The sequence below is a fragment of the Phalaenopsis equestris genome, unplaced genomic scaffold (genome assembly GCF_001263595.1).
Source record: "Phalaenopsis equestris unplaced genomic scaffold, ASM126359v1 Scaffold000428, whole genome shotgun sequence".
NCBI classification, from domain to species: Eukaryota; Viridiplantae; Streptophyta; class Magnoliopsida; order Asparagales; family Orchidaceae; genus Phalaenopsis; species Phalaenopsis equestris.
The window spans coordinates 6,188,017-6,200,953 of NW_018164869.1; the positions used below are offsets into that span (position 1 = coordinate 6,188,017).

The 12,937-nt window shown below is 36.4% G+C and overlaps 1 protein-coding gene across 3 annotated transcripts; it reads right to left on the minus strand.

Moving 5' to 3' along the window:
* Positions 1-6,515: 6,515 nt before the first annotated feature.
* On the minus strand, positions 6,516-11,044 carry LOC110027414 (mannan endo-1,4-beta-mannosidase 1-like). Of its 3 annotated transcripts, XM_020728846.1 has the most exons (6): positions 10,501-11,044; positions 9,992-10,405; positions 9,710-9,904; positions 7,891-8,013; positions 7,426-7,631; positions 6,516-7,146 (listed from the first exon to the last, which is right to left on the minus strand). In XM_020728846.1, the coding sequence occupies exons 2-6, from the start codon at positions 10,307-10,309 to the stop codon at positions 6,726-6,728; spliced, it is 1,263 nt and encodes a 420-aa protein (XP_020584505.1). In that variant the 5' UTR covers positions 10,310-10,405; positions 10,501-11,044; the 3' UTR covers positions 6,516-6,725. The 3 variants fall into 3 exon arrangements, with proteins under 3 accessions (XP_020584505.1, XP_020584504.1, XP_020584506.1); XM_020728845.1 differs by having other exon boundaries at positions 9,992-11,044; XM_020728847.1 differs by lacking the exon at positions 7,891-8,013 and having other exon boundaries at positions 9,992-11,042.
* Positions 11,045-12,937: the final 1,893 nt, after the last annotated feature.

Sequence of the window (12,937 nt, forward strand, 5' to 3'; positions counted from 1 at the left end):
ATCCATGTGCCATATAATATTTACATATATATAAACCCTCAACTCAAATTGATACTTATTTGTCGTCCACCTTCACCTTCACCTTCACCGTCACCTTCACTTCACCTTGGGGCGATACTACCGACCCCCTCATAGCTCTTCGCCACACACAGTACCCATCTCCTATACTTGTTCTTCGTCCAGTTCCCCTATCGCGTGAACTCCTCTGCCTTGCCAGATTGCAGCAGCTCCTCGCACACCCCATTTCCCTTCTTCTCTGACTCCGAGGCACAACTCAGGCCGTCGCCCATGCCATGAATGAAGAACTCATTCAACACATTTTCTTGTTTTTGCTGTGATTCTTGCCCAGTAGTAGCCAAAGTAAGCCAAAATTCTCTTTCCATTTTCCCTTTCTTACTATTTCTTCCTTCAAAGCTTTACCTGCTCTACTTCTTGCTAGATTTGCTATCCTTGGATGCTGTTGGTTACTGCTTGTTAGATTTTACTGATTCATGATTTATTCCATATTTTTATGTGGGTTGTTCATAAAATGCTAGCAGATAGGGAATTAGAGTATTTATTTAAATGGAATGTACATTATGCCTACCAAGATATTTTCATGGACGCACAAACTTAATCTCTATTCTATCATAGGATGTCTTTAATCTTGTAACAAACATCATATCTTATTAAGTTAATGTGGATTGTCTAATTAAGTTACTGCATGTTAAGTGTTTGGTAGAATGCCACAAAGAGGTTTGCTTGATTTTTTCATTTGTATCAACGCTCCGTGTTAAAATATTTGGGATCCCCTTTTCTTTGCATTTAGCTGCTCTCATTAAAATAACAAAAATAATAAATAAAAAAGGAAAATGACAGACTTGCAAAAGAAAAGGACTTCGACTTTCACTCAATTTGACATCAATTACTTTTAAAAATATATAGATAAATTCGATGCACTACATATGTAAGATTATGCTCTTATTCTGATACCAACCTCATGTGCTCAAAGTGCTGTTAAAATGGAGCATCCTTTTTTTTTTTGTTGATCACAAATATGTAATATATATTGGATTTAGTTTCACTTCAAATTAAGGCATGAGTTATAAGCTTATATATATATATATAATGATATATTATCCACCTTACATATTCAGACATACCACTTGCTATAATTTTATGTATGCAAAATAAATATATGTACATTCTAAATGAATTTTCTTATTTCATGAGCTATTTAGAAAGTCTCAATCGAAAACATGTTATATTTTAGAAGAAAATCACATGATTGGAAACTTGAATGGTCGTGATTATTGTGCACTTAAATACATATTAGATTGAACTTCACTTTAAATTAAGGCATGAGTTATGAACTTATATTATTTTTTTATCTACTTTATATGAAAAATATTTTGCTTCAAATAAAATTTTTCTGATGAAGAAGTTATTAAATATAAAGATTGTAGAGGACAATTCAATGATTGGACACTTGAATAATTTTAACACTGTAACTAGCTAGTTGTGTTTTGTGGGATCAAATTTGATGATGATGTCAGAACACCATTAATTATGACTTTCTTGTCGAACAGTTGGGATTGTTTGGTCATGACAGTAACTTTTGGGAATATGAAGTTGAACTTTCATAACATTTTAGAGTTGGCGTTGAAGAACGAAGTTCACAGAAAGTTGACGTATGATAAATCTTCAGGTTTTGCATTGAATGTTAAAAATAAGGTAATGAATTTGGACATAAATGTAGACAAATACAAATTCAAGTCCAAAAAAGGTAAGTTTAGGTCAAGCATAGGAAATGATAGAGAAGAATGTTGGAACTATGGGAAAAAAAAAACATTTCAAAAAAGATTGTAAAGCTCAAGGGAAGGATGGTGGTGGAAGAAACGAAAAGAATCTCTCTTCAAATGCCTCCACTAGCGAAATCCAAGGTGACTCCCTAGTGTAGCCTTAATCAGTATTGAATCTTGGATAGCAAATTTATGAATATATTTTCATGCATGCCCCAACAAACATGTGTTTAAAAATTATACTCAGCGATCTGATGAAAGTTTATTTGAGAGACAATAAAGCATGTAATATTGTGGAAATAGCGATGTGAATATCAAGTTGTCAAATGGAACAGTCTGAAAGTTAAGTAAAGCCATACATGTTTCTAATTTGAAGAGAAATTTGATCTCTATAAACCAACTGACAAAGTCAAGGTACGTGACTAATTTTACAAGTGACTCGTGGAAAATGACTAATGGGGCAATGTTGATGGTTTTGGGACAATATTGAAGGCACTTTTTACCGGATCAATGAAATGGTGGATTTCATTGATGTGGTCAGAACTAAGGTGGATCCAGGTTTGTGCCACCATATGTTTGGCCATACGAGTAAGAAAGCTATGCAGTCCCTGCTTTCGAAGAATAAATTTCATGGTTTGAAATCCGCAGATTTAGATTCTGTGAAGATTATGTAAATGACAAAGAGAAGAAAGTTATTTCCTCAAAAAATGGGTCAATATTGAAGTTAAAGAAATTGAAGTTAGTGTATATTGATGTATGGTGTCCTACTTCAATTTAGTTCAGTAAAGATTCCCACCATTTTATCTCATTTATTAAAGATCACATCAGAAAGATATGAGTTTACTTAAACAAAAAATCTAGCATATTTGAAGTGTTTAAGAAGTAAAAATTTGTGGTAGAAAATGAGACAGACTTGGAGCTGAAATGTCACGGATGAGATGATAGGATGAGATGACAGTGGCAGATATCGTGATCAAAGATTCATTAATTATTGTGTTTCAGAGGGGATCATGCATGAGTTCACTGTTCCAGGAATTCCATAGCAGAATGAAGTTGTTGAGCGTATGAACAGAACCATCACGGAGCATGTCAAAAGTATGAGGTTGCATACATACTTGCCAAAACAATTCTAGGCAAAAGCATTGAACATTACAGTGTATCTGATCAATCGCAGTCCATCATTACTCTTGAAGGAAGGCTTATCTGAAGAAGTCTAGAGTGACAAAGAGATAAATCAATTTTACTTGAAGGTGTTTGAGTGTTCTGCATATATAAAAATTGATGTAGGATTAAAAAATAAACTTGACTCAAAATCCATCAAGTTCACTTTCATTGAGTATGACTCAAAAGAATTTAGGTACAAATTCTAGGATTATCTGAATCAAAGGTTTATCAGGAGCGGTAATTTTATTTTCAATAAAATAGAGATATACAAGAACAAAATTAAAACTAAAGATTACCAATCAATTACTTCTAAAGAGTCCAAATATTGTAAGGTAGAAGATACTGATGATCACGAAGGAAGAAAAAGAAGAAGTGTTTAATTAGATGAAGCACTTTAAGTTCCTCAGTCACATGTTATTGAAGTCGGGAGGTCCAACAAAGCTATTTGACTGACTCAGAGGTATTCTCTTTCTTTGTATTATTTTTTGTTAATAGAAAGTAATAAACCAAAGTGCTATAAGGAGGCCACTCAAGTTGAAGATTCAAAGGAGTTTAAGCTTGCTATGGATGATGAAATGCAGTCCTTCGAGTTAAATTGAACCTAATATTTGGTTGTATTACCAGATGACAAAAGAGCACTATACAACAAGTGTGTTCATAGGCTGAAAGAAGAGTCAGATGGTAACAAATGCTACAAGGCAATGTTTGTTGTGAAAGGATTTCAGTAGAATGAATGAGTAGACTACACTGAGATATTTTTTTCTGTGGTGAAAATGATAATCGTCAAAGTTACAATGAGTTTGGTGGTAGATGAAGATCTACATCTGGAGTAGATTGATATAAAAACAATTTTCTTACATAGAGATCTGGAGGATAAATTATACATGGTGCAGTCACAGGGTTATGAGATTCGAGGGAAAGAAGATTTGGTTTGTAGATTCAAGAAGAGTCTTTATGGCTTAAAACAAGCCCCAAGACAATGGTACAGAAGATTTGACAGGTTCATATCAGATAATGGGTGCTTGTAGTGTCAGGTAGACTATTGTTGCTCCATCAAAACTTTAACAATTGATATATCTTGTTTCTTTTATATGTAGATGACATGTTATTGTATGGGCTGATATGAAGAAAATCAGAGACTTAATTAGTAATTATTAAATGAGTTTGAGATAAAGGATTTAGGTTCAATCAAAAAAAATATTGTGATGAGAATCAACAGAGACAGGAGTGCAGGTATATTGAAGTTTTATCATGTAGAGTATGTTGAGAACTACAGAGGTTCAATATGGATGAGGTAAAGTTTGTTTACATCCCATTAAATAGTCACTTCAAGCTATCTAAGAAATTATCGCTTAAGTCTGAAGCAGAGCAAGCACCGATGCAGAGAACTCCTTATGCTTCAACAATTGGAAGTCTGATGTATGTTATGATTTGTACAATACCGGATATTTCATATGGAGTGAGAGTGGTCATTATGTACATAGGTAATACAGTCAGACATCATTGGGAGGCGATGAAGTGGATTCTCAAGTATTAGGAAGTGTAGGGCAGGAATTTGTAGATTTAGATCTGTTAGGAGATTTGGATAGTAGAAGTACAACAACGTATATATTCACTTTGGGGAACATAGCGGTGAGTTTGGTTTCTAAACTGCAGAAGATTGTTACACTATCAACTACATAGGTTGAATATATTACTATCACTGAGGTTTGCAAGGAGATGATTAGCTACAGGGTTTTACGATAGAATTAGGCAAAAAGCAGAGGATGGAAAGTTTCATAATGGCAATATGATTGTTATTTAACTTGCTAAGAACGTTGTTTTTCATGCAAAACAAAACATTTCTAGTTGAGGTATCACTTTATTTGCTCTCATAGAAGATGGACAGTTGCTTTTGGAAAAAAATACATATAGCTTAGAATCCTGCGGACATGCTGGCTAAGGTGGTGACTATCGAAAAATTAGTGTTGTATTTGGCTTTAGTTGGGATTCAAGAAGGTTGAGGCCGTGGGTGAGCCACATTACTATACAATACTATGAAGATGGTACAAATAAAGATGCAGATCTAGTGGACATGCGTCAAGTGCTATCGGTCTCCAAGTGAGAGAGATCGTTGGAGCGTGGAGCCTACAACACCTAGCACCCAAACTCCAATGCCTGCAACATGGCATAGCCATGCCTGAAATGAGTGTAGTTACGCCGTGCTACGTGATTGTGTCGCAACTGAGGTTAGTATGTCATTCGCTTCTTTTGTGATCATGCAGCAGATAAAGCAAATGGAGTATTTGTACTGAGTATCGGCGTGGTCATGTCGATGGTTTTTCCTCTATAGTTTGGGAATTTAATCCCTCAATTAAAATCAAGGAAGGATAATCTCACATGCGATGTTTCTCAATCATCTTCTTTGCGAAGGTGAATTGTGGGGAGGCAATTTCGGAGCGAGGGCTTTCTCTTGTGCAATTGAGATGAAGGTTTGGAGTGATATTCTGTAAATTCCAGTGATTGTAGAGAGAATATTTGAGTGTGTTTTTCTGTGCATTTCTTCTATTCATTGTGAATTTTTTGGTGTGGTGTAGGTCCGTGATTTTTTCCCCGTTCTCGGGAAATTCTGGTGTGTTTTTCTTATATTTCTTTCTTGTGTTTCTATTCGATTTCTTTTGTTTCAGATTTCTCAAATCAAAGTTCCTATTTTCCGCATTGTCATTTTGATTGTGAATCGGTTGAAACCATCAGTGCCTATTCCATCCAACATGAATAACCAACACAACCATCCTCAATAGCCTCCATAATCTTCCTATATCAACCTTCTTATATCGCCTTGTTCTTTTTCTTCAGTTCGTGTCTTCTTCACCTACAAGAGTGGACTAACTTGACCATCTTCAATGGCTCTTAACATTACCTTTTTTCCATCATCCTTCACCTATACTTTGTATTGCTTTCACCTTTAAGGGTTGTCCGATTCGATCGTCCTCAGTAACTACTTTGACTTTTTGTTTGTGGCATACAATTTTCATCTTTATGAAAAGACAAAAGATCACTTCTTCCATCCATCCCTCTAACTTTCATGTGTCATCATCACTTACGATACTAACAATAGCTTGTATCAACTGCTCTATATTGACGCTTTCTATGAAACAGGGATGTATGACCTTTTATTAATCATATCTACCTCTAATATAAGTTATTTTAACTGAGCTGCATCCCGTGTTTTTTCATTTTTTTTAATTTTCCTCATAAGAAATAATGTATTCATTGCTGGTTTTACTTCTCTATATAAGGGCAATGTCATTTGAAGCAATTAAAAAAAAGATCTGTCTACTGACTCTCATGCATTCGCTGGTCTTTCGATCTGCTTTTTAAAGTCTTAAACTCCTGTCAAAACTCAACGTTTCAACCTATATGGGCCAACTAGAGGGAAATTATTTAGACAAGCATGCATAATCACCAAAAAATCATTCTTACCAGCAGCAAATGGGAGAGTTAGAAGGGAAGATATTGTTCAAGCAGACAGTTATTTATCATCAACAAGGTTGAAAAAAATACCAGCCAACAAAACAGAGTAACAAAATCTATAGAATCGCAAATCAATTGTACTTGATAACATATTTCTTAGCAAAACATAACATCCCAATTGTTCATATAATCAAAAGCAATAAGTAATCATATTTTCTAGAAGATGAATTGAATGCCTTAAAGAAAAATATTAGCCACCTTAAAACGGTATCACTGTCAACTTTAACAGCAGCCTAAAATCACGCAGCTGAATTTTGTTAACGCGTATCAGCTGCATTTCTCATGGCCTTTGGCTTCTCTAGCCTTGCAATGTCTACTTTTCTTTGCATACAATTTTGTGAGGTGCTGAAGCCGACCACACTGGCTATGTATAATTCTTGTCGTCATCGGAGTTTCATTCATTTGAATCTCATAGCCATCTTTTAACGAGTCCATGCCCTCAACAAGGAGCTGCCAGAAGAGGCAACCTGCTGCTGCTCCTCCTCTTCTTGCAGACTGGTAGACTTTAAAGTAGACTGCTTGAAAAAGAGCATCTCTTTTGGAGTTGTTGTACCCAGGATCCTTCATGGATTTGCCAAACTCAGCTATAAGAAGCGGCTTATGGAGAATGTTGTTGGCATCTCTTATGTGGGCATCAAGCCAGTTGTTCGAGAATTGAAGTTCAGCATGATCACTGGAGTTTGGAATCCTGACAATGCCCCAAAGGTCTATTACAAAATCAATGAAATTGTATTGTCGGACAAAAGTGTTAAATTTCTAATGAAAGGTCTTGCCAAACATTTAAAATTCGGAAGTGAAAAAAATAAATGATAGAGATCTCCAGCAAATTCTTTTGGATAGGGTGATCACTCAAACTCAGTATTTTGAGATTCTTCACATTGTTTCCAACCAATTTGTTACGTGTTCATGCACATACTTTTAATCACCATCAAAATTGTATTTTTTTAGAGTATGGATATAATTTTACCATTGATCTGGATATGAATGAAGTGTGGCGAAATCAATTCTTGAAATCTGATTATTGGAGATGAAGTCAGTTCCCACTTGGAACCCAGTAAGATTTTTTGGCAACTTTGAAGGTGATGAGGACGCATAAAATCCTTCCAAGCCAACCTCAAGCAAGTGATTACTATCTATGGATTTCACATGAGCAGACATTTCAGCGATCCATGCCTGCAATTATAAGAGCAAGAGCTGAATGAGCATTGAGTATAGACCATGAAATACGAAAAATGATCAATTTTCAGCCAAAGTAATGGTAGTTAACAAGAATAAGAAACATTTGTTAAGAGATAACAATAAAAAATGTATGACAGAAAAGCTTGATCAAATTTAGAAAAAAGCTTTTCTTGGACTGTTATCATTTTTAGGATTAAAGGTTTAGCAACGAAGCGCATAAAAGCCAATGAGATAATAAAAAAATAGTTTTTACCTGTAAAGTTTTTCCAGAAGTATCTAAAGGGCATCTGGCCTCATTCATGAGCTCCCAGGCAAAGATTGTGGGGTCATCCTTATAAGCAACACCGGTTAGGGTGTTATTTCGTGTGAGCACAGACTTCTCGCACGGCAAAGTTTGTAGAGTCATCATCATCAAAATGGTGGTTTTAAATTTAAAGCAGATCAAAATTTATGAGAGATTGCAAGAAAATTACAAGCCCAAAATGATTTTAATGTTAAGAACACGAACAAAAAAAAGTGATTATTTCTCCTCCTCCTCCTCTCTCTCTCTCTCTCTCTCTCTCTCTCTCTGAGAAATGAGGGCCACACCAGCCAATTTCATTAAATAAAAGAGGCAAAAAGATGCAATATCGTAAAGGAAAGAAATGGACTAAAAAATTATGAAAGGAATGTACTGCAAAACGAATGTTGAACTATAAACAAACTGAAAATCTGTCTCGTAACAGGCAATCGTACAAAGGTTAAATGTTACTGAAATAAGTTCAGATCTCGGCTAGGCTAACAAGCAGTCCTATAATACATAAAATAGGGGCATTTACATACATACCACACGTCTTCAGAATTTACACATCTAACTCCTGAAATGTTATTTTTACATCTACAAAACTAAAATTTTTCATATCATAAAAATATCACAATCACCAACTTCTTAGAAGTGAAGTTAATCTTATCATGCATGGATATAGTGTTAAAAATGCTAATTTTAAAGTTTAAGTGTTAGATGTTAAATATATAGAGATTTGTGGCATGTATGTAGATCTTCCAAAATAAAAATGCTGCCTAGGAGAATAATTTAGGTATAACTTATATAAAATTTGATTTTTGAATAACATGAGAAAACAACACTGGCAATTTCCTTCAAAATTATCAGTAAAATAGGTGGCATGTTTAGAGAGAAATTATTACATGCGGCAATTGTATGTTCGGACAAACGTGGCCGCATCCAAAACAATGGCGGCATGACCACATTCGATTCATCTTCCGACTCCTAGACTAATTATACAACAAACAATTTAATGTTTTCCAAAGTCCTATTGATTTAAAAATAATATCTCGAAAAAAGCACCAAAGACAACCCTTAGTAAAAGCCCATTCATTATGAAATCTCCATCCCTGATTACGATAATAAATCTTTTACAATTTTCTGCGATATAATACTTGAAATATCATAAAAATATAAATGATGTTTTATATTTTCTTCTATGGGTCCGTCTTAATCTATAAAATCTTAAAGAGTCATTTACGTGCATGCCAGCCCATACTGATCACCTATTTACATATCCGATAACTATAGTTTTTACACGCCACCTAAATCTCTCACGGCACATGAAAAGAAAAACATCATATTAACTTTTAAAAACCCCAAATACATCTCTTCGTGCATAAATCAGGTGGAATGCAAGTAAGAATTGATGTTTAGATGTTAGATCTGTAAACACAAGAATTGAGTGGCATGTATGTAAATCTTACAATCCAAAAAACCTCATTTTATGTAATCATATTCCAAATGAAACATACAAAACTTCATGAATTTAATGGGGACTGAACTCTAAATTTAGCAAAATGTGTACAATTTTTTTTATCGTTTTGTAATTTTCTCAATATATCGTCAGACTACTTAATCGGTACCCTTTTTTTCCTCGGGGTTCCCCTACCTTAGAAATTCAAAAGCAATAGTTAAACAGGGGTTGGGCCACGCCATTTATCACCCCACCCACCAAACATAAAAGGGAAAATTTCTCAATAAAGAGCTCCTCTGCAAATAGAAAAATATCGTATGAAGTTCTACGAACCTTAACGTGATTCTTGTAGTAACCTTTAACAACATTATTAGTAAAGAACTCATCATCAGATCCAATGCTCTCTCCTTGATTCCTCGCCCACTGAACATATTGCGGCTTCCCTCCAAAGTTATCATAGTTATTCACGAGACTAAGAATAAGCCAGATACCATATCTTCTTGCCTCAGAAATCACAAAATCCAAGCCCTAATTCAAAAACAAAGTAAGCCAGTTTAAAAAGGCATAAAACCATTGGAAAAATAGAAGAGACGTCGGTTCTTCAGAAATTTGAACCTTGAACATATGTTCATTGTAGGATCCGGGAGAGTATTGCAAGGCGCTGCTACCGCCGTCATTGAAAGCCCCCGGTCTGGCTATAGTGAGTCCATTGATGGAAGCTTCTTTGAAGGCAGTGGAGACCTTGTCCCTCTGAGACGGATCGGATGCCACGATCATGAGCCAATACGCATTAAATCCATTGGAGAAGAACAGGCTGCCGTTAAGCGTAAAATGCAATCCATTTGTACTGATGAAACTGTCCGCTGCTTGAGCTTGCAGATTCTGACTAGAGAGAAGAATCAAGAAAACTCCGAGAAGAATAGTAAGTCTCATGATTTTACCTCAATTCTCCCAAGACAAGGGACGAGTCTTTCTAGTATTGTTTTTTTCTGTGTTCTCTTACTGCCCAGAGGTGGGGATTGATTGCGCCTGCGCGTGAAAGTATCCGAAGATTTTTTTGATTTTACAAATTTGACACCAAAACATCAAATTTTACACAAACAACATCTTATTAACGACGTTACATGATGCCTCGCCTGCCGCTTCACACAGTATCTTCTGTAACTTCTCTGTCGCCGGAGTAGTATACCTTAGGCTCTTCAAAATCTCTGATACGAAACTCCGGCGTGATTCCGTGGGAATTGGCCAACTTAGCAATCTTGAGCAGCTCATCTTATGGAGAAGTCGCTTGCGAGGATTGGTTACTGCTCCCATTGGGGATCTCTATTGTTTGAAGCTTCTAGATCTGAGCGGCAGTCATCTCCTGGGTGGCATCCCACGCCCGAGATCGAACGGCTAGCTGAGCTCGACCGATTCCAGCTGACTTTGCCCATCTGAAGCGGCTTGAGTTCCTAGACCTGAGCCACAACCGCCTCACCTGCTGTGTCCCCATCGCACCGCCGGAGAAAACCGATGGGATTGCAAGCGAAGCAAGCTATTGGGGTTGGGTGGGAAGACGGAGGTAGGGAGGGGTGCTATTTTTTGTTTTCATTTTGAACCTTTAGGTGCTGAAAGTGTAAAATTTGAACTTTTGGTGTGACATATGTAAAATCAGTGCAGTGGATGTAAATCCCCGTGGGCATTTACATATACACCATCCAGTACGTATGTATTTACATACCTAATACTTAAACTATTTTTTTATAAGTTAAATCACTCAATCCTTTCAAATCACTTCAAAATGATCACTTTTGTTAACATTACAAAAGTAGATATATTATATCTTCATGCGTGGTAGGAATTAAGTGGTATGTATGTTAACACGGCTGCAAAACAGTTTCATATGATATGTAGTTGTTAGGAAACAAGAGAGACAAAAAGGTGGCTAGGGTTTTGTCAATGATTCCCAAAATCTCATTACAAGAGTATATATATATGTACAATCAGGAAAAGACTAAACTACCCTTAATTGATAGAGAAATAGAAATACAAAACTATATTTAACATCCCCCCTCAAACTCACGATGCATCGAGGAGAATCATCGAGAGTTTGCTAATCAAAAAACAAAAACGTTGAGTGGAATGCGATTTCGTAAACACGTCAGCAAGTTGCATGGAGGAAGAAATATAGGGTAAGGTGATGGTGCCATGCTGAAAATGATGACGAGTGAAATGACAATCAATCTCAATATGTTTGGTGCGCTCATGAAACACTGAGTTGCGGGCAATTTGTATAGCACTTTTGTTATCACAGTACATAGGAGTTGGGCTTGAGAAAGAGACACCCATATCAGCAAGTAACCAACGCAACCAAACAATTTCTGCAGTGGTGGATGTCATGGCACGATACTCAGCTTCGGTAGAAGAGCGAGAGACAACTTCTTGCTTCTTACTCTTCCAAGAAATGAGAGAATCTCCTAGAAAAATACAAAATCCTGTGGTAGACTTACGATTGGTGGAATCACCACCCCAATCAGCATCAGAGTATGCACATAATTCCAATGAGGAAGATGTAGGAAAGAGAAGGCTCTGAAATTGAGTACCCCGAAGATATCGAAGAATGCGAAGAACTGCTGCCCAATGAACTGTAGTAGGAGAAGCGACAAACTGACTGACAACATGTACAACATAAGAAATATCTGGTCTAGTGATGGTAAGATAGACCAAGCTGCCAACAAGTGTACGATACAAAGTGGGATCGGACAAAGGAACGCCATCAGAAGAGTAATAATGAGCATTAAGCTCAAGGGGAGTAGCAGTTGTCCGAGTATCAGATAGACGAGCTTGTTCAAGGATGGTGCCAGTATACTTAGATTGGGAAAGAAGATAACCTCTAGGGGAATGAGCCACTTCAATCCCCAAAAAATATCGAAGAGTACCCAAATCTTTCATCTCAAACTGTTGAGCTAATTGTAATTTCAATTCTGCAATCCCATTATCATCATCGCTAGTGATGATCATATCATCAACATATAGGGAGAGAATGATACGACCATGTGAGGTGGTTTTGAGAAACAAAGCAGTATCATGTGAGCTAGAATGAAAGCCAAGTGATGTAATCACAATGGAGAACTTTTCAAACCAAGCTCTAGGAGCTTGTTTAAGTCCGTAGAGGGCTTTCTTTAATTTACAAACTTCACCATGATTATGAGAGACACCTGGTGGAGGCACCATGTAAACTTCCTCTTGAAGATCACCATTTAAGAATGCATTTTTAACATCCATTTGAGAAATATGCCATCGATGAATAGAAGCAACTGCAATAAGAGAACGAATGGTAGTCATTTTGGCAACAGGAGCAAATGTTTCTTCATAATCTAGACCATATTGTTGAGAAAGTCCCTTAGCAACCAAACGAGCTTTATATCGCTCAACAGACCCCAGACTTCGTTTTGATTTTATACACCCAACGAGAACCAATTGCACGTTTTCCCGGAGGAAGAGAGATAATGTCCCACGTATCTGTCTTTTGCAAAGCATAGAGTTCTTCTGCCATAGCTTGCTGCCAAAGAGGATCAAGAA